This window comes from Panthera tigris, chromosome B4 (assembly GCF_018350195.1).
Source record: "Panthera tigris isolate Pti1 chromosome B4, P.tigris_Pti1_mat1.1, whole genome shotgun sequence".
In the NCBI taxonomy this organism is placed as follows: Eukaryota; Metazoa; Chordata; class Mammalia; order Carnivora; family Felidae; genus Panthera; species Panthera tigris.
The window spans coordinates 30,818,261-30,839,565 of record NC_056666.1 but is presented as its reverse complement, the minus strand read 5'-3'; the positions used below and the strand labels follow the sequence as shown (position 1 = coordinate 30,839,565).

Genomic DNA, 21,305 nt, shown 5'->3' with positions numbered 1-21,305 from the left:
TTCTTTGTAATACTACCGAGAAGCCTTTTGTACTGACAGGATTTAACTAAAGAATTATATGAAGACAGAAGAGCTCAGTTCAGCTTCCCATAAGGCATAAGACATGATTTTGCTGCTGTTGTACTTATATTATATATTACCTTTGGAAAAACATCTCTCTGAATTACAAGAGAGTATGTGTAAATTGTGTTACAGTAAATATTGATATAAGCATACGGTATCTTGTCATGAATGAACCTCAAGCCAAAATAATGTGTTTTGAGTTCTGTCCTTCTGGGTCTATTAGTCAGCCACAGAGTCCGGTCTTTGACAACATCACAAAATTATATTTTACTAACTCATCTTTAAATCAAGGGTTTGCATACTTAATTTCAAGCCAGAGAAGATGAGAATTTGCAAAAGAAAATTGTACATTGTTACATCTTTCCTTGCCCTTTTCTTGTATGAAGGAAGTGTCATATATTATCTTAATATTTTTATTCAAAAATTATTTGTCAACTCTCCACTCTAGGTATCATCTTCGCCTGAATTTCACTGAACAGCACACTTGGAGATGTTCTTGGGAAGAGATTTCTCAGTCTCTTTTGCTCAGCCTTTCAGGAATCTTGGAACACCACCCATCTTGAATCTTTTCTTAACCTGCTCTCCCCATTTTTCTCCTCCTTCCCTCTGGCTCTTCTCTCTCCTTTGAGGTTCATTTATTTCTGCCTGTTCTTTTATTGTTAGTACTTCTCAAAGCTTTCCCTGGGCTGTTTCTTATTCCACACATGCTCCCTGGGACATCTTCAGGTACCAGTGATGCTATTATGGTTCCCATAACCCTGTCCCCAGCTCAGAATTCTGTTCCAGTTCCAGATCCCTCTGTCTAACTGCCCATGGAGATACTTGCTGGTTTGTCGCTCAGGCACCTCATTCACCAGCCCCCAACGCTGCTGGCTTCCTCTATCCTGTCTTGCCTCCCCCCATCCTATAAACCACACCACTGCTCTTTCAGTTGTAGAAGATGGAGAAGGGGATCACTCTTCACCTCTCAAATGCCTTTCCTGTCTCTATCGCTTTCCAGAACCTCTGGTTTCTGAAAAGAGAAACGGTTTCCAGAACCTCTCTCTCCTCGACCCACTCTTCTGCAGCCACTCTGCTATTGCCCCACTCTAGGCCCATGGTCTTGCTGGGGTCAGTGCCAAAGCCTCTACAGGGATTTCTTCCTTGGTCCATTCTCCACACTGCAGTAAGGCAGGTTTCTTCGCAAAACAAATTGCTCATGTCCCTTTCATCTGATATCCCTTCGGGACGTTTTCAGCCTGTCCAGGACAGATGCCAGTCTCCATCACACAGCCCACTGGGATATGTGGAAACTTCCTGTGCAGTGTGCTTGAGCTACTCAGCACTCCTTGCACTTTCTTAGACACATGAGATACTCTCTCACCTCCAAGTTTTCCCCATGAGCCCATTCTGCTCCTTGTCCTCACAAAGACAGCCTTTAGATTGTAGTTTCTCTCACCGGGGTGTTTCCGGGGTGCGAGTACTTACCTCCATCTAGCAGCATTTACGCTGTCATAGTTTCCTTTTTGGTTTTCTTTCATGAGGCCTGTAAATTCTGAGATGTCCAAGATGTTGTCCATCTGTCATGTTTCTATCTCTCCATCACTGAGGTACAACCCAGAGCAGACACCTAAGCATGAACTGAATGATAAGGGAAATAATCCTGGAGAGTCTTGTGTTTTGAGAAGAGCTAACAGGGGTGTCTGGGGGCTCAGCTGGTTGAGCATCTGACTTGATTTCAGCTCAGGTCATCAAGCCCTGCATTGGACTCCACACTGAAAAGTAGAGGCTGCTTGAGATTTTCCCCCTGCCTCTGCCCCTCTCCTGCTCATACTCTCTCTCTGTGTCTAAAATTAGAATAGAATAGAATAGAATAGAATAGAATAGAATAGAATAGAATAGAAAAAAAGAAGAGATAACTTAGTTAATATTAAAGACTGAAGTTCTAAATAAAAAAAAAAGAAAACATCAGGCATGGTAACCAAATTAATATTTTGGCAGTGATTCTGAATTTTCTTTGCTTTCCTTGGATCTAATGTTCTTACTTAAGTACATTTAAAACATCTCATAAGCAATAATTGTTTCTTTAGGAAAAAAGAGAAAAATGGCTTTCCCTTGTTTTGTGCTCCTGATTGGTGGATTGACTTTTTTGGAGACAAATTTTGTAAGTCCTGACATTCTTTCCACTGGAAAAAAAATACATAAAGCAAGAGGCAGAAACACTGGGTATCATCACAAAGGACACATTTGTTGAGGACCTAGAAGGAGATATGGGAGTAAATACCTGGCATCATCCCTTGAGGATTGAAAGTAACCTGTGTGTGAGAATTATGCTGATTGTAGATGTCCCAAGGAAATTAATATTTTAGAAATTACTGCAGTCTAACATAGCTCACAGTCATCTCATTATATCGGTGTTAGACGTGATTTCATACAAAGCCTTGCCTTAGTACTTGTTGAGAATGGGACCAGGTGAGCTTTGTCTTACACCCCAGGCTGAAGGATCTAGTCATCAAGGACTACTTTAAAATGAGTTCTCTCTGTACATTTAATCCTCTTAGAATTAGAAAGCTATATTAAAATAGGAAGGGGCCTAAGGTATCATTTATGGCTCTCTTCACTTTATATATTAAGAAATAAATGCAGAAAGGTCAAACGATTTGCTTAATGGCTGCAAGGCCAAGGTAGTGGCAAAGTAATTTAGAAGCAGGGTGCCCATTCATCTTATGCATGTGAGTGGGCCTAATTGATTGTGATTGTGTTGTTCAGGCACTTTGTATTCTGGTTGTGTTAAGAGGCAGCATACAATAAAGCATGGGCTTTAGCCTCAGACCTTCCCTTACATTCTGGGTGTGCTGCTTACAGGCAGAATGACTTGGGGGAACTTACATTACCGCTCTGATCCTTGCTGTTGCCCACGCGGCAGAGCAGGGTACAGAGGAGCTGAAATGCTGTCCTGATTGATAGCAGAGCCTAAACTGGCCACTCTTCTCCAAAACCCAAGCCTGCCCTTTTATTCATTGTTTTGTGTTTACCTGTCCTTCAGATGTTAGTACTTTCCACAACACAGAATTGTAATCTAGGCTCAATTGCTGTATTACAACATTGTACTGTGCCCTCAGCTTTAGGCTTGCTTCCACGTGGCTTCACATGTATAAATCTCCAAACCATTTTGAGGAAATCTGAGTCGTTTACTTGGAAATGAATTTATTCGCCCAGTTATTTACCCAGTACCTGCTCTGTGCCAGGCGTTGGGGATAAAATAGAATAAGCCCATAAATACTGAAATATTGAATAATAAGAGTATGCAGATTGTTAACTAGAATTCAGTCTTAAGTTTGATGTAGAAGATTAGGGCCATATCTATGCCAGGTTTTCAAGGCTTATAGTCAAGATGGTGGGATACATTTTCTTTATGTGAAAGACCTCATTTGACCCATTAATGCTTACCTACATGAATGTGAGAATTTACTAACCCCCACAGAAATTATATTAGCTTTTTAAAAGAAGCCAGGATTTTAACTATTCCTCAGAAAGGTAGTCCAAGTATATAATGAAAAGCATATTTATTGGACAATATCCAGTTTCTTTGTTATTAAATAGCATTTGTATTTTCTGATTATAAAAGCAATATATCATTGTTTGGGTATCTTATCTAAGAGAGTATTACATTTACATTGTTTTTCAGTATTGGGGTAATTCCTAATTTTATACGTTTGTAAATGAAGTTATGATAAATATTGATTCACATGAATCTTTATTATTCACTTAGCTTTTTATCTTGTGAGGACAATGACCACAAAGTGAAACAAATGTCCGGGACAGGGAGTGTAAACTGTTTTTTGACCTGTGATAGACATGTCTGTATTACTTTAGAGAATGGCTGTATCCATATCCACTCCTACCCAATATGAGTTATCTTACTACAACCAAGAGCTAATTTTTCTTTAAGGGGTGGAAAGGCTTTCCTGTGTTTCTAGAGATGGAGCTGAGGGGGTCCAGCACAACTACCCCTACTCGGCACTGAAGTTGGACTGAAGAACATTTTTGCACTTTGAACAAGTTACAAAGTGAAAATTGCAGATCTTTTATTTGCCTTTCTTCTTCTGATGAAGTTTAATTTGGATAAGGTTTTTACGTAAGGAGACTTGCAGGGCCTGGGAGAGGCTCAGATTGTAGGCCATTCTGGGCCATTCTTCAGGACTGAAGGCGGCCCTGCCTGTCTGTGCTGCCATAGTGCCACAGTGGCATGTTTCTCATTCTTAAACTGGCTTTCCTACAACAACAACAAAATCATCAGAAGATTTAAAACAAAACTGTGCTCCCCAATCAGGCTTTTTTTTTTTAAAGAAATTAAAAGGCATTGTATCCTCTGTTAAATATTTATGTAGTAGGCTATTGATGTCTTCATTTAAATCTGTCTTTTTAGATGTAAATTAGACATGGTTAGGGAGGTAGGGGACATGAAGACTCTTTCCCATGAAATGTTCAAGTGTGAAGTTCTTTCTGAACAGGCACCTTACTGGTTTTTTTTTCTAGAAAGCCTGCATGTGCTATTTTCTAAATGGAATTTTTATTTGATTTCCTAAAATTCTAAAATAGCCTCTTAGATTATTTAGGGATTTCTCATGAATGGCTGTACAAGAATTTTACCATCTAGAAGATTGCAGTTGTATGGTTCAATGAAATGCATCTGTTAAGCAAATGTGAGGATATGTTGTTTGTCTTGTGATCAAATAAATTATACAGCAAACAGGTCTTGTAGAGAGACTTGTATAGCAAGTCTCTTTAATATATGTGCTCATTTAAAATTTTCAAACATACTTGTTCTTAAAGGCATAGGGTATCGGCTTTTGTTTTTGTTTTTACCTCCCAAAGTACCTTGGAATTTAAGCACAGTATTCTTTCAGAAAATGTTCTTTTGTTTTTTTACATCAGAGACCTTGAATACTTAATTTACTTTTCTGTAAAGCTGTCAGTTGTAATCTGCAATTTAAAAAAAAAAAGAAACTAATAAAACAAATCCTCATTTCACAATTTAAACCTTATTGAGTCTAATTCACTAGCGCTGCGAGTTGATTATGCTCCTGCAGTTTGACGTGCCTCCAATTGTAATTGTGTTGACCCTTCAATGCATTAAATCTCCCCAGTGCTTATCAAACTGGGAGAGATAAGTCTACAATTCGGAACTTCATTAAATATCTCATTTATATTAAACAGATGATAGCTTCTAACAGAAATAATAATTTGTTCAGATGAAGGAACCGCAACGGCTGTGGTTTCATCTGTTTGGAATGTGCAAACTCTCTCCCACTTTGCCGTGTTGTGCTGCTCCCCCCAGAACCCTCCCGCCAAGCCCTCTTTGTCTCTGGCTGCAAGCCAACACCAAGCGTCACGCGATATTAGTCCACGGGGTTAACCCCAGAGCCCACATTTGGACGACTGCAGTTAAGTGTGCTTTGTTCTTCCTCGAAGCAGATTTGTTTCAAGGCCTTATGAACATAGGTTCCTTATTCATATTATTTTTGTGAAGAATCTGACTTGGAGGCACAGCTGTTTTAAAGAATGCCACATACTGTTTTCATTCGTGGTGATAAAAATTGACCTATATTCTTTGCTTAGTCTGTGTTTGTGACATACACATCTTTGCTTCATTAGAATATTCGATCCCTACTTCTATATTGTTTGTCTGCTGTTAAAGTGTTTTTTTTTCAGTTACTTACTACCTTATATTTAAGATTATAGTAAGAGAATAGAATGATTTTTTTTCCTGAATTTCTAGCCAAAGAAATATAGGCTCATCGAATTGTTCAAGACACCCAAGCTCACAAGTGGTCTTGAGGTCTCGTAGAGTAGGCAATAATTCTTGCAGCACACGCAGAGATGTGTGCTAATTGTTAGGTGTATTTACCTACCATAGGTCTAAAACATGTAGCTGAGTTCCAGCTTCCATTCTGATAAAGCATCCTTTGTGCAGAGCAACATCTCATAAAGAATTCTGAATTAAACCATAACTTAAATTGACTTCAACTGATACTAACAGTCAAATTGAAAAAATAAGCAGCAAAATAAGTTATAAAAAAAAGCTTTTAATATACATATTTTTCCTCCAATGGCTGCAGTCTGACAGAACTTCATGGGAGGCACAGTGTAAAGTGGCACGGAAAGTTGGTCATTAGGCAGAGCTGTCATCACAAATTATTTTGGTACAGGGTGAAAAGTTCTAGTTCATTTGGTACCCAGTTGGATACAGGCCTTGGGCAAGTTGTTATAATTCCCCCATGCTGCTAATGGGCCTCCAGTACTGATTTTCCCTTGCCCCCTTTTCTCTATAGCTGAAGTCACCTGGGAGCCCCTCTGGACCTGAGCTGCCCATTGAAACAGTATTGGATGATCGAGAACGAAGAATCTCCCATTCCCTCTACAGTGGGATTGAGGGGCTCGATGAATCACCCACGAGAAATGCTGCACTCAGTAGGATAATGGGTGAGTCAGGTAAAATTCTGTTTATCACAACTTATTTTTATGCTTTCCTGGTTCACTGGGAGGTTATTAATGTAATATTAATGTAAAGGAGGCCCATGTTTTCAAGAGGAAAAAGAGTAGGTTCATTATAATCATCCAGGAAGTGTTAATGTGAAGAGAGTAAATCAATACATTGATTTTGTTAAGTGAATTTTAGATCCTGTAACGTGGCGGGCGGGGGGGAGAAAAGAAGGGGTCACATGGTAATATTTTCAGTGATCAAGATATTTTTAGCTTGTTTGAAATAAGAAGTGAAGCCAGGTTTTAGGAAAAAATCAAAATGTAGCAGTGTGGGGCAAGAAGAATTCAAAAGTTGAATCTCTTCCCACAGCAGCACTGTTTAGAGGGAGAGGAACAAATACATATCTACACATTTGCATGTATATGAAATATTCGCATTTATTTGGTATGTGCTTAATAGGATGTTACCATTTTTTAATTGCATCTCTACTTTTTCAAAGCCCTCATTTTAAAATCTGGAAGCTAGTTTTTTGCATCCTTTGTTTAGATGCGACACCGTGCTGTCTGCACGGCCCCAGTGGGTAATGAGGTCATTAGCGCTTGCTCTGCAGCGGTTCAGCTTTCTACTAACAGATCCAGTTAATAAAGACTTGCTTTGCCACAGGAGTGGTTGGATTTACTGAGTTGCTCATCTTGGGATTAACTTGTGAGAGTTCTCAAATTTAAAACCTACGAAACTGTTTTGATTAAAATAGCACCTGACATAAAACACTTTTATCGCTGGTATGTGTCACAAGGCTCCCAAGTAAAACCCTAAATTTAACTCCATTTTGATACATTTAATGAAGATTTAATACAAATCAGGTTTCCATTATGAAGCCTCATTGGAGCAAGAATTTATTTCATTCATCAGTGGACGTTTCTGGAAAGCCTGCTATTGACAAGACATTTGTGTGTATACTTTTGCTCTAGATACAAAAATGAGAAAGACACAATCTCTGCATACACAGAACTCTCTTCTGGGCAAGACAGGAAAAGCACATAAACAAGGCTAATAGAATTTTCTGTTCTTCCTTTGGACTTTCTAGCTTTCTAGTTTGGAAAAGTTGATAAATTCTCAATTTATTATTCTGTTGCACATAGAACTTAGACCTGCCAGCCTTCTGCTTTTACTTTGTCAATATTTTTCTTTTTGCCAGGTTGGCATAAATGGAAGTAGGGGAAGGATACTAAAAACTATTCTACACCTGTTCGGTGACACACATTGTACATAGTTCACCACATTAATCTTTGCTTATTAATGATCACTCTTTTCACTGCTGTTGAATTTTCCATACTTTCTTGGTTTTGGTGTAAAACTTTATCTTTGTTAAATACTTTTTTCACTGATGAAAATTCAGACCCTTGAGAGAGAAAGAGAGTGCATGTGTCCCTGGATCTGTGTGCATACAAAGTGATACGCTGTAATTTCCCCTTTATTATAGGAACATAGGACTTGCCATACTGAATCAGACCATTGGTCCACCAGTTCCTGTAACCTGCGTCCTGCCTCCAATCCCTGATGCTTCAGAGGAAGGCGAAAAACTAAAACTAAAAAACCAAAAAACCCCAAAATTCACCTAGTGACCTTTTGAAATGTTGTCTATATGGGTTAAGGATTCCGTCATTTTCTTCATAGTCTGTTTGCCCTGATTTTGTTAGCTGTGGCTTCATTAGTCCACTTCAGTTCGTATTACTGTTGTTTTCCCCTCCCCCTGCTAGAGATGGAATGGACTTTTCAGACTCCAGATGCTTTCCCCTGGGCAGCACTTCCCTCCCAGCTATGTGCTCTGTGATGTACTGTGCATGCCCTTTGGGAGTGGGGGTGGCAGACTCTTTACCCTCTGATGATAGGCCAAGTTAATGTTGAATGATTTAGATATTTTCTTAAGCTAGCTTTTACACATTAAACTGGAAACTAGGGATCCTGTATAGTTTTACCCTGAGAAATGTATATGCGTAACCCGATCCCATGTCTTGAGTTTTGCAAATTTGAGAATTCCTCAGTCTTCATCGGTCCCTATTCCAATATCAGCGACCCTAAGAAACAAATAGTTTGCTAAAATTAGAAATCATGGAAGAGATGTTAGCTGACAAGAAAATGTCAAAACAAGGTACCAAATATAAGATATTAGAGCATTGAATTCTATTAGCCTAAATCATTCGCGCTAGTATGTATTGATTTGCACAGTACCTAGGTACATGGAAGTTTCTCAGGTAGCTCTTGTGTGGTTACAGGTTGTCTTTTGTATGTTTAGAATAACTCCTACATACACACTTGTGGACATGGTGGTATTTACTTCATGATCTGCTATGATTCAACTAGAGCTTTGTATTGAAATTCCAGCTTATTACTTTAAGAAATGACTAATTTTATGCAAACAGGGTGAGTTTTCACCTGTGAAAATTCATCATGTGAGACTCTAGACCAAAAAGGAGCTTTGTGGCTTTCTAACTCATTTCTGTGGGAACACATCTCAGGAGGGAAGCTTCTAAAAAAAATAGATCAAAATAGGAAGAGATGTTAGACTTGGAAGGATGTCAGGGGTCATCAGCCACACTTTCCCACTTAACAGATAAAGGAACAAAGTCACAAGATCCCATGGTGATTTTTTGTTTTATGTTGTTTTTGGTTATTTCCTGTTTCTAAAAGTAGACCTCTCTGGGGAATACTGAGACCACACAATAACTATTAGTGACATCCATTCTTTATTAATATCAATTTATAAATATCTACATCTTTAAGCAAAAGACATTAGGCAGCCTCCAGAATCTGTTCTATTCTGGCAAACAAAGTGATCTAAAAATCAAAACCTCATCTTTGAAAATAACCTTAGGTATCTACTCCAACTGAATTATCTTCTGTTCAGAGGAATTAGGGATCAGAGAAATTAAGTGACAAGTCTGAAGCCACAAGGTTTCTGTGTTTCTAAATCAGTTAGGATGTGTTTTTTTCTGAGTCCCGAGTCCCACACTACTTCAACCTTCATCGGTCCTCCTAGCTTGTGGTCTGGTCAACCAGAGTTGTCACCAAGGCAAGATTTCTCCAAATGTCTTCTGTATGGACCTACTTGCCACTATCATGGATATTCATCGAAAAGAAATCTCTGGAGATACTACCTACGATTTCTTTTTTACAAAAGCCTTAAATTTTTTTTTTTACAAATTGCTGGACTATCTTAATCTAATAATCACAAAACAATAAGAGGCATGGTTAATTTAACCAACACTCTTGCCCAAATACATCATAAGTTGACATTTGGGGACATGGAACCTTAATTTTTTTCCCAAATTTTCTTTTTTTTTTTTTTTTTAATTTTTTTTTTTAATGTTTATTTATTTTTGAGACAGAGAGAGATAGAGCATGAACGGGGGAGGGTCAGAGAGAGAGGGAGACACAGAATCTGAAGCAGGCTCCAGGCTCTGAGCTGTCAGCACAGAGCCCGACGCTGGGCTTGAACTCACGGACCGTGAGATCATGACCTGAGCCGAAGTTGGGCACTTAACCGACTGAGCCACCCAGGTGCCCCCCAAATTTAATTTTTAAAGCAACCCCAAATCTGGTGTATTCATTTTAGAATTTAATCTCAGTAATTTTTATATTCATATATTTGTGGTGAGTTTAAATAATACTTTTGTTCAGCATGTTTTTATCATGTTAGAAATTCAACACAGAAAAATGGAACATTAATGTCGTTTTTATTGTGAGTCAAATCACTGGAAAACTTTTCATCTGTTTCTAGTGTCATTAATGGTGTTGCCTTCTATGTAAATGTACCAATGAATAAACGTTTAGTGACCAATCATCTGTATCTCATTGTGTCACTCCTCTTTAAGATATTGACTGGTTTAAATTTTAGTTTATAGTTTGTTGGTTAACTAGTTGAGGAAGGAGGAATATTTATCCATCTAAAAACAGATCACAGGCTTCTCAAGTCACCCTTGGAAGGTTTCACGTTGATGATGTGCCCTGTACCAGCACACATCATTAAGAGGTATTGTTTAGGTGGAGTTTGTTAAACATGTAGTTTGATAATTGAGTTGTCCATTACTCCCTGTATATTCCTGCCTCCAGGTTCAGAAACCTCAATTCCTGGCAAGCATGTTAAGAAGTGGGAAATTGATGAAAAATGTGAATTCTCAAATCTTTGAAATATTAGCCCCCAGAATCATGGGTGAGAGAAAAAAGCTAAATTGTTTTCTTACTATTAGGAAAGTTTCTTGCCATTTATGCCTAAAATTTTGGATCACTTACAGTACAATATTTCTACTCAAAATAACATATTATAAAAAAGGATTGTCATATGAAGAGCCATTCAGTGTTCCATATTGCTTATTAGGCTGTCTCTCAGAATATATTGTGTAAACCCAGGAGTTTTAGTTTTTGTTTTTAAAAACGAGTGCACTGTAATTACATCGTGATTTTTCCTTTCATTAAATTTTGCCTTTGTGAGGACTTGGCATTTAATGCTGTGACACGTGCCTTGTCAGTGGTGAGCTGTCAGGCATAACTGGTTTGTCATTCTGTACACTTTTTGGGCAAAAAAAGTATGTCTTGAGAAGGACATATTTCTTTTGGTAATAGTACTAGAATGTCCAACCTTATTTGTGAATGATAATTTTTTGGACAGATTTCTGTCTTTCTGTACTAAAGTCCAAAAACTCAAGTAGTAAATGAGTGATTTGAATTCAGGAGAGGAAAACAATGAAGTATTAAATTTGATTTGCTTTATAATCATGAGCATTCATAAAAAGTTGCTAGTTTTCACAGTTTCTCAAAACGAACACATGTCAAATCAAAACATAGTGTTTTCCTTGATAAAAAGCTGTGTTGATATTTCAGTGAGCGTATAGTATTTCTATAATAAAGTAGTTGGTGCTAGATGATGAATACACTTGAAATTTCTGACACGTCTTCTTCTATGGGTTGTCCTGGAAAGATACATATCAACCTAAAATTTTTCCTTTGTTAAAGGTCTAGAATGATATATATCTTTAAAATCCTTCAAGCCTATATATGCCATCCCATAATTGCCAAAATCATGTTAAAACAAAAAAAAATCATCATTTGTACATTCTTACGAATGTTTATCTTAAAAATTAGATCTTAAGACTGATGTTAAAATGTTAAAAACTCTCCACATGTTGCTGTTGTGCTATTTTATGTTTTTTTAATTTTTTAAAGTGTTTATTTTTATTTTTGAGAGAGAGAGAGAGAGAGAGAGAGAGAGAGAGACAGAGTGTGAACAGGGGAAGAGCAGAGAGAGGGAGACCCAGAATCCGAAGTGGGCTCCATGTAAAGTATAAAATGGTGCTTGTAGAAGGGAAAATACAGCAATCCGTTTTATTTGGGTAGGAGCCAGTAAAGCTGGCTTACCAGATTGGGATATTGGACTTAAAATGAGAGTTTTCCCCTCCTGCTGTAAAGTGACAGGGAAATTGTCAATTCTTGCTTTGTTGAGAGAGCCAGGCCAGTGGGCCTGCGTCATATTGTGTTGTTTGTTTCTGTGAGTATGGCCTCTCATGACATATCCACTTGGACCCAAGCCTTGCACAATGAGTTCTTATTCAAAATTATGGCACAGTTTTTGAGGAGGAAGTCAGAAGAAGTATGGGTGCTTTCGGGAGGAAGATGGCATCATTTGGACCCCAGCTTTATCTTTAAGGATTCACGACTTGAATCATAATTTTGTCCCAAGAAATATAAACATCTGTCATGCTGACCCATGCACCTGAGCAGATTTTCCTGAAAGAAACTGATCACCGTAGACAGTAGTGAGTCTTTCCTTACCAACAATGCTATATGCAAATTGAATAAATGAAAATGTACAGACTTGGCCTGAAAATTTGGGCAGTTAGATCTTTTTTTTTTTTTTAATTTTTTTTTTTTAACGTTTATTTATTTTTGAGACAGAAAGAGACAGAGCATGAACAGGGGAGGGTCAGAGAGAGGGAGACACAGAATCTGAAACAGGCTCCAGGCTCTGAGCTGTCAGCACAGAGCCCAACGCGGGGCTCGAACTCACGGACCGCGAGATCATGACCTGAGCCAAAGTCGGCCGCTCAACCGACTGAGCCACCCAGGCGCCCCTAGGCAGTTAGATCTTAATCTTTTCGAGATCACTCTTGCCATCTCCCCACAAGGTCTTGATTCTGCATGTACTCATCTTTGAAGTGTCACCAGAATGCACTGTGAGCTTTTCTCCATCATGAATATAATGATGTAGTTGCCGATGTCTAAAATCAATGTTCTCATTTCTCCTAGCAGAAAAGATCATATTCATCATTCAAAGCCCGACTGTGATGTTAACTTTTGTTAAGATCCCCAGCATTCTCTGCCTTCAGCTACCCAGGCAATTACAGCACAAGTGAATGCCATAGTACTTTGAGCACATCCTTCACAGCACCAATCACTTATCAGTTTTTGTATGTCTGTCTCTTTCTCTAGGGTGTGAGCTGTTTGGGGGCCGAGATTTAAGTCTTTCTTACATACTTGCTATGTGGTATGTCCCAGTGAATGAATGGGTGAATGATTGATGTAAGTCTGCAGGGCTTCCCTATACATTTCCTGGTAAAATTTTTCAAAAGACTTTTGCAACTTAGAATCTGTGTAGCATTTTCACGTTAGAAGACATTCTGGAGATCATCTTTGGCGTTAGGAAACTTGAAACCAGCGAAATTGAATACTGTGCCGAGAGCTACATAGCTGCCATGTCAGAGGAGGGAGCGGACTTGAGGCCTCCGCTGGACATTTATTTATGAAAAATAAATTTCCTTCATTCTATGTTGTTCCACCAGGTTGAGCAGATGTTTGGAAATGTAGAGTTTTTCTAGTGTTGTAAAGTATTAACATGAATACACATAATGGATATCTAGATGGATATCTAGAATTTCTCTTACTTTTTTTTCCACTGGGCAGGTAAATACCAGCTGTCCCCCACAGTGAACATGCCCCAAGATGACACTGTCATTATAGAAGATGACAGGTTGCCAGTGCTTCCTCCACATCTCTCTGACCAGTCATCTTCCAGCTCCCATGATGACGTGGGGTTTGTGACCACAGACACTGGCGCATGGGCTAAGGCTGCAATCAGTGATTCAGCAGACTGGTAAGATCACGTGCCGGGGTTGGAAAACATGAGTTAATTGCAATCACCTTCATTTTATGTTTAAATGGTCTATCATTAAGTGCAGTTAATCAATTTTTTTATGGCAGTGTCCTATTTTCATGATTTTAATACTCTTAATAATCACTCTTTTAATAAAAGATTCCCACCAACTCTGTAATCTTGCCCCATTGTTTTAGCATTTACAGGGCTGTACTTAATAATTCAGCCAAAACTACAACAAAATTACCACTAACCAAAAAAGAAAAAAAAAAACAAACTACTCACTTAAGTCTCATTGTTAATTATTTTAGATCTGTTTTAATTTGATGATTATTATTTATTAAATCAGTTCAAGCAGATCTCTGAGGTGACTGAAAGTTTATAACAATTAGATGACTTTGGCCAAATTAATAGCTGCTATGTTCGGGGAGTGGGAAGAAGCTTTTTAAAGGTTTTCTTTTTATAGTGCTGTCACCCTGCCATTTAAAATGCTTCCTGCTTGCTTTTAACATTATGACTTTTGGGGCAGCCTAATGCTGTTTCTTTCTCCTGTATCTTCCAAAACATAATAAAGCATTTGATATTGTTGAGCCAATGTGTGGCACGTGAATGTGGATGTGTGCCACAATCTGCATGCCTAGTAATTATACACATCCAGAAGCCAAAAGGCAAGTCCCTTCTAGAGATGACCTTGTGAGGTTGTAGTGATAATTAACAAAGCCATGTGAAGTGTTATACCAGAATTTTCTTATTGCCCTTTCTCTGGGGTGTTCCATGAATACATCAGCAAAATTATATTTAAATCCTTTACCACCTACCCGTTGCTGTTTTCTGTTCTTACCCGGACTTGTGGCCACATCCGTTATCAGATAGGAGGATTGTGGGGGCCCGGCGTTGATTTGTGTTAACAATTATAGTGGTGATCTTAGCAAAGTTACCCTCTCCCCAGCCCTCCTCTCCACTCCTTACAAAACCACACAAGCATCCAGCACACTCACCTGTGAATTCTGCAGATGTTCTCTTGGAATAGTCCCACCTGTTATTTGGATCCTTAAAGAGTCCATCTTTGTCTTGTCTTTTTCTTTCTTTCTTTCTTTCTTTCTTTCTTTCTTTCTTTCTTTCTTTCTTTCTTTCTTTCTTTCTTTCTTTCGTCTTTTATTGAAAACACAAGATGTAGAAATAGAGCGACACTCAAGCCTGCATGATATTAGCTTGTTTTTGAATGTTTTTGGTTCAACGTAGAGGGGGAAAATACAATATAAAGTCAAATCCCATTTGAAATCCACAGATGCTGTTCCACATACTGCTGCAGTTTGTATCTGTTTCTGAAAGTGAAAGCAACAACAGGGAAAGTAAGGATTAGATATTTGCAGTATTCAACTTAGGGACAAAGCCTTTGAATCTCCACCGTGATGAGAATTGTGGAGGTGGCCATAGGAATAGATCTGTTTGGGGCCTTAGAAAGCACTGTATTGGTGAAAATAAATAGGTAACTAGCAGGAATAGATTGTGGCATTAATTTCTCTAAGGGCATCCATAAAATGGTAAGGACTTGTGCGATTTTGCTGTGGGGAAAGTGGAGCAAGGAAAGGAATATGAATGAAGGGTTATCCAAACAAGAATGGCAGCTGTTCTGAATCACAGCAGAAAATGTAAGCTTTTCCAGCCTGACAATATCTCCCTAATCCTTGATGAAAATGTTATGAAAACAAAAGGGCAATAAGACAGGATTAATAACTGGAATTTTAATAATGTTGGGGGGTCAGGGTATGGTTACATTCTTTAAAGAATCAGCTGTCAGTTTTGCAATCTAACTTGTTAAATATTCTAGTGTACTGTTTATTGTGTCTGAAATTAGTTTAATGGGTATATTGATAGGGAAGAATTAATTATGTCATGGTTTAAAAATATTTAGTTATTTTAAGACTTATTAACACACATACTCATTTGACATTTTAAATTGTGTATGTTTACAGTTCACTGCACAATTGTGGAAGGCTAAATATGTAAAATGGCTAAACTTTTAATTTGTTAACATAGAATATACTTTTTTCACTCCATTAATTGTTTCAGGGAACATTAATAGTGTTTTTAAGGAGAAACAAGGTAAACCGGCAATTCTAATCTTAGTGACAACATCATTCCAAGGATATGACATTAGTTTAAAAAATATGCCGATGTGTGGTATTTACGTAACATTAGTACCAACAATTTGTATTTCTTTGAACAAGCTTTTACCAATAGTTTCTATTAAATATGTATTTCATGAGCAGAATATTGAAAAGATCAGCTTTCAACATATGAAAGAATTATTCTTATTGAAAATAGATAATGTAAAGTTTGCTCTTGCAAAATTGCATCATAGTTCTTCTATGGCTTTTTAGTTTTTACTTTTAGAACTATAGTTTTCCTTTTTTTAGCATTTTATTTTTACTGTTGTTTTTTTTTTTTTTTTTTTTTTTTTTTTTTTTTTTTTTTTTTTTTTTTACTTTTTAAAATGTCTATTTATTTTTGAGAGAGAGAAGAAGGGGGTGGGGCAGAGAGAGAGGGAGACAGAGAATCCGAAGCAGGCTCCAGGCTCTGAACTGTCAGCACAGAGCCTGACCCAGGGCTCCAACCCATGAACTGTGAGATCATGAGCTGAGCCAAAGTCAGACACTCAACCAACTGAGTGACCCAGGCACCCCTAGGACTGTATCTTTTAATTAGGGTATATGTGCTCTGGAAATTATAAGCAAACTATAGTAAGCATAGTAGTACCTGACTACTACTACATAAGCATAATATATAAGCATACATCAATTTAAGAAATATGAGCAATATGTAATTATATATATTATGTATGCTATAGCTATAAATACCTACATGCATGCACACATATATGTATACACAGTATGTAATCATAGTGATATGTTGGAGGGGCACTGAAGGCTTCAAGATAAACATGACCCTTTTTCTTAGTACACCAAATTTATTCAAAGTTTTACAGAAAAAATATGGTATATTAAAAATGAAAAGATTAAGCGTACAGTACAAAGAAGAAAACATTTATTAGGATATAACATAGTCTTTTACAAAATAAAACTGTTCTTGGTGAACTCTCAGGGCCTGTAGGATACATCTTCTCATTTCTCAATACCTGGGCCAGGACTAGGGTGAGACAAGCCAAATGACCAGGATACAAAATGTAGGGAAGGAGTTACTGTCAGGTGTTGACCCTCAACTTGCCTGAGCCTGAAAGTGCTTCCTTAAATTCTGAGTAAGGGGCACCTATCTTGTGTCATCCTAGGGGCCCTACTCTGTACTTGGTGGAAAAGATTGGGAAAGGCTGTTCAGAATCCTTGAGTGTTTTTAAGGACCCCATCTCTGTTATAATTTGTATTATATTGATAATTTGAGATAGTCTTTGTGGGGTGATAATCACTTACCTTGCATAGTGGTTTGCAGTTTACAAAGGGCTTTTACATAATGTCCTTGAATTCCCTTATTGGTCTCTTAAGGTGGATAAGGCTGCTATTCTCTTTATTGAGCATTATTAATACAGTAGGCTCAAAACATTTCAGGTCACTTAACCTGACAGCAAAGCATTTTCCTTGATGTCTTTCTTTTCACAATTTTGGATTTAGCTCTTCTCTAAGAGCCAACTATCATTTCATGCACAGTAAACTGCAGCTACATTTTTGATATATATCCAAACCAGATCACTCTTCCTTTACCTGTGTGGATGGTAATTCTCTACGGCCATAAAAGCGAGAGAAATTTGCTTCCATCAGAAACATAAGGAAGGCTGTCATAAACTCTGCTGGCATGGTGGCAGTGGCCACTGACCTTCTTAGTGTGTTTAGTTAACTGTGGAAGGATTTTCTCCTACCTGGCCAGGTAAGGAAGGTGGCAGGGCGCTGACACAAAAGAGCGATTGACTTAGTGTGCCCAGCATAGAGAAAAACCATTTTTATTGTATGAACTCTGGTCAGAACACCTAGAAGTGTTTAAAAAAAAATTTTTTTTAACACAGAGACAACATGAGCTGGAGAGGGACAGAGAGGGAGACATAGAATCCAAAGCAGGCTCCAGGCTCTTGAGCTGTCAGCACAGAGCCCCACGAGGGGCTCGAACTCACAAACTGCAAGATCATGACTGAAGCCGAAGTTGTATGCTTAATTGACTGAGCCACCCACATGCCCGCCTTGTGGTCCTTTTTAAAGTGTTCACAGATATTTTACGAATGGGAGTGATGCTGTGTCATCCCTTTCCACTTCCAACTGTGTCCTGTTACCAATGGTTTGCTGTGTGCCTCCTCATCTCTGCTTGGACTTCTGTGTTGGTGTCACCCAAATCAAATGTCATCTGGTCTCCTGTGTCCCTCCAGTACTGTTCATTCTCCCATCTGTGCATCCACAGCATTGGCTCGGTCCTTCTGTTGTAGTATTTTTGTTAGGAACTTGTAGAGAACAGAGACCTTTTTCTTCTTTTCCTTTCCTGACTTTGGTACCCAGAACAACACCTTACAATAGGTTCTCATAAAGATTTGCTGTGTTGGTTTCTTCTCCATTGAATAAATATTGCTGAGAAACTACATTCTCATGAAACTACCTGCCACAAAGGTGTTTTTTTCTACATTTCTGACATCCAAGATTAAAGACATACTCATTTTACAACTTCTATTTGATTACAATTCATAGAGCCCCTTGTATGCTGTCAATATTTGTATTCATTTATGAAAATTTTCCACAGATATTCAATCCTTCCATTTTCTAAAATATACCAGGCTTATTTTTGATAGTCACTTAGAAATAATGATGTATTAGGGAACAGAGTGAAGAAACTGAGGGAAATAGGGGAGGAGAGAACTCACATGGAGAAAGAATGACTTTACACTTAAATTAATTTTGTATTTTCCCATCACCTCCTATTCAGCCACAGTTGTTTCGTTGTTGTTTATTTAATGGACTATATTTTTGTTTCAGCATTTCTGGGGAATATGCATATACATAACTTTCACATGTGGGCATATATGATCTTTACTGAAGTTGGATGTCCTCCTTTTTAGTAAATATTTTTATGTTTCTCTTTCTCTTCATACCAGCTCTTTGAGTCCAGATGTTGATCCAGTTCTTGCTTTTCAACGAGAAGGATTTGGACGCCAGAGTATGTCAGAAAAACGCACAAAGCAATTTTCAGATGCCAGTCAATTGGATTTCGTTAAAACGCGAAAATCAAAAAGCATGGATTTAGGTAGTGAGTACAATCTCCATGAATCTTTATCTAAATAAGGTTTAGATGCTTTCGGATTAAAACTGATAGTCCCAAACACATGTCTGTTTACTTTAAGCAATAGAAAAACTAAATGTGGCAATTTGGCAAAAATTAGTTTTTCTCTGAGTTTGTGATAACCATATTTCTCATAAGTGGCATGTTTACATAATGTGCAATATGTTAAAATATATGTTTTCCTGATGATCAAAGAAACAAACACATGCATATCATGCTATGTTCATGCATCTTTATTTGGAAGATGAAGTGTTTTAACATTTTGGATGTTTAAAACCAACTTTTTGAAATCGTATTTGGTTGGCTGTGGGATTCTTGAACTAGAAGGAGAAGTTTTGGAGAGAAACCATTATCTCAATCCATGTCTAGAATTTGGTTACTTCATGATATACTTCATTTCGTTGCTATTCTTTAAGGTTTATTTAATAGAAACTCTTCTGTGTTGATAATTAAGGCATTTAATTGAAGTAATAATTTGGGAGAATATTTATTGTAGAAAGTGTTTGGAAGCAAATGAGAGGAGGAAAATAACCATAGTTGTTCAATCAAACACCAATCAGGTAGTGTCTCTTTTTAAATCCAAATCCACCGAAAAGCAAACAAAAAAGTAAAGTAATTAATTATATCTATAAACCGATCAAATGATTTTAAAAACCTTTGTTAATCAGCTGAAACTTATTTATGCTGTTCTCTGGTGGCTGTTTGTACTTCAAGACTAAAAGCATTAATTTATCACATGCATAAAACAAAAATTTGGCGATGCATTGCCTTGGCTAATTATGATATGCTAACTTATAAATAACACACGTGTCTGTGAAATGACTGGCATTTTGCATGGAGACACTGCTTTCCCCCCCTTTTTTTGATTATGAATGTTTGCTTGATGTTTCATATTATTTGCATGAAATATTACCTAAGAATGATCACCTAACTGGAAAGATCCGGGAATGGTTGAAGCATGTTGGGCTGTGGGGACTAACTGTGCTAACCAGTATACATTTACCTTTTAACAGTAGCTGACGAGACTAAACTCAATACAGTGGATGACCAGAAAGCAGGTAAGAATGGACAGTTAGACTGTTGCCATAGAAACTGTGGTCCAAGGAGCTGATCATAATTATAGAGCTGCCAATCATATTGAATGTAAACATAAATATTCCAGTCTTGCGCGGATGTTTTCATTTTTAGGAAATCACATTGTACAAGAAAAGAAAAATTTCCTGTTAGAAGGAATTTATCAGGGTAGTACATACTAAATGGAAATATAATTTAGTGTATCAAAAATGCTAAAACAACCTAGATTTTAATTATATTTGTATAGGAATGTTTTGTTGCAATTAAATAAAAATCAAAATCCTGAGAACAGTATCTCTTCTAGTAAACTCTTAAGTGTCTAAGTCATTTACTAGGTATCTAGCTTGATATCCAAACAATGGTTCTCAAACTGGTGATTTTGATTTGAAGGATAATAGCAGAAATATAAATATTTTTCACTCTATGACAGAATCCAATATTGCTGTCTTTCATTGTTCAGAAAACCTCAGTTTTTCTTCAGATGCAAGAATTGGCTTGTAGTTGTCTGACATTGAGTTAGACTATGTAATGCATAAGTTTCCTTATCTTGACATGAACCTATTTCAAAGGTTTTTGTTTTGTTTTGTTTTTGTTTTTGTTTTTGTTTTTGTTTTAACTCATTAGGGCTTGCTTCTAAAATGCTGCCTAGGGGTGTCTGGGTGGCTCAGTCGGTTTGGCCTCCAACTTTGGCTCAGGTCATGATCTCATGGTTTTTGAGTTCAAGCCCCACATCAGGCTCTGTGCTGACAGTTCAGAGCCTGGAGCCTGCTTTGGATTCTGTGTCTCCCTCTCTCTCTCTGCCCCTCCCATGCCCATGCTCTCTCTCTCTCTCTCTCTCTCCCTCTCCCTCTCTCTCTGTCTGTCTCAGAAATAAATAAGCATTAAAAAATAATAATAAGTTTAAAATACTGCCATTGTGTAGAATCAATGGATTATATTGAACTGAGTTTTTCATTATATTAGATTTTACTTTTTATGTTATATTAGGAAAATAATCACAGGAAAGTCTTCATGTATAATTAATGTATTTTGTACAATGGCACATTTATGATTTGTTGTTATAAGTTTGGAATAGTGTTTTAATTATTCTAGATCCAGTATGATGTAGTCATATCACTTAGCACTAATTAGCTTCAATTCACCTTTTTGACCTGCAGTAGTAATTAATTTTAGCCTTAAAAAATATGTATCTATATACATGTGTAAAGATTATTGTGGACATGGTTGAAGTTTTCGTGTTCTGTAGAGTAAAAAGATAGATTGTGAAAATTACATCCAATAAAT

The 21,305-nt window shown here is 37.4% G+C and overlaps 1 protein-coding gene across 21 annotated transcripts in view; it reads left to right on the top strand.

Annotated features, from left to right (window-relative positions):
• The window catches only part of PARD3 (par-3 family cell polarity regulator), a 664,605-nt gene that overhangs the window by 425,598 nt on the left and 217,702 nt on the right, over window positions 1-21,305 (top strand). For 7 of the 21 annotated variants that reach the window (XM_042991413.1, XM_042991407.1, XM_042991402.1 and 4 more), the window contains 4 exons: window positions 6,378-6,537; window positions 13,487-13,676; window positions 18,763-18,914; window positions 19,961-20,005. In XM_042991413.1, the coding sequence (XP_042847347.1) occupies window positions 6,378-6,537; window positions 13,487-13,676; window positions 18,763-18,914; window positions 19,961-20,005 (547 nt within the window). The remainder of the gene's footprint in view (window positions 1-6,377; window positions 6,538-13,486; window positions 13,677-18,762; window positions 18,915-19,960; window positions 20,006-21,305) is intronic. The other 14 variants (XM_042991418.1, XM_042991417.1, XM_042991424.1 and 11 more) reach the window with 8 other exon arrangements.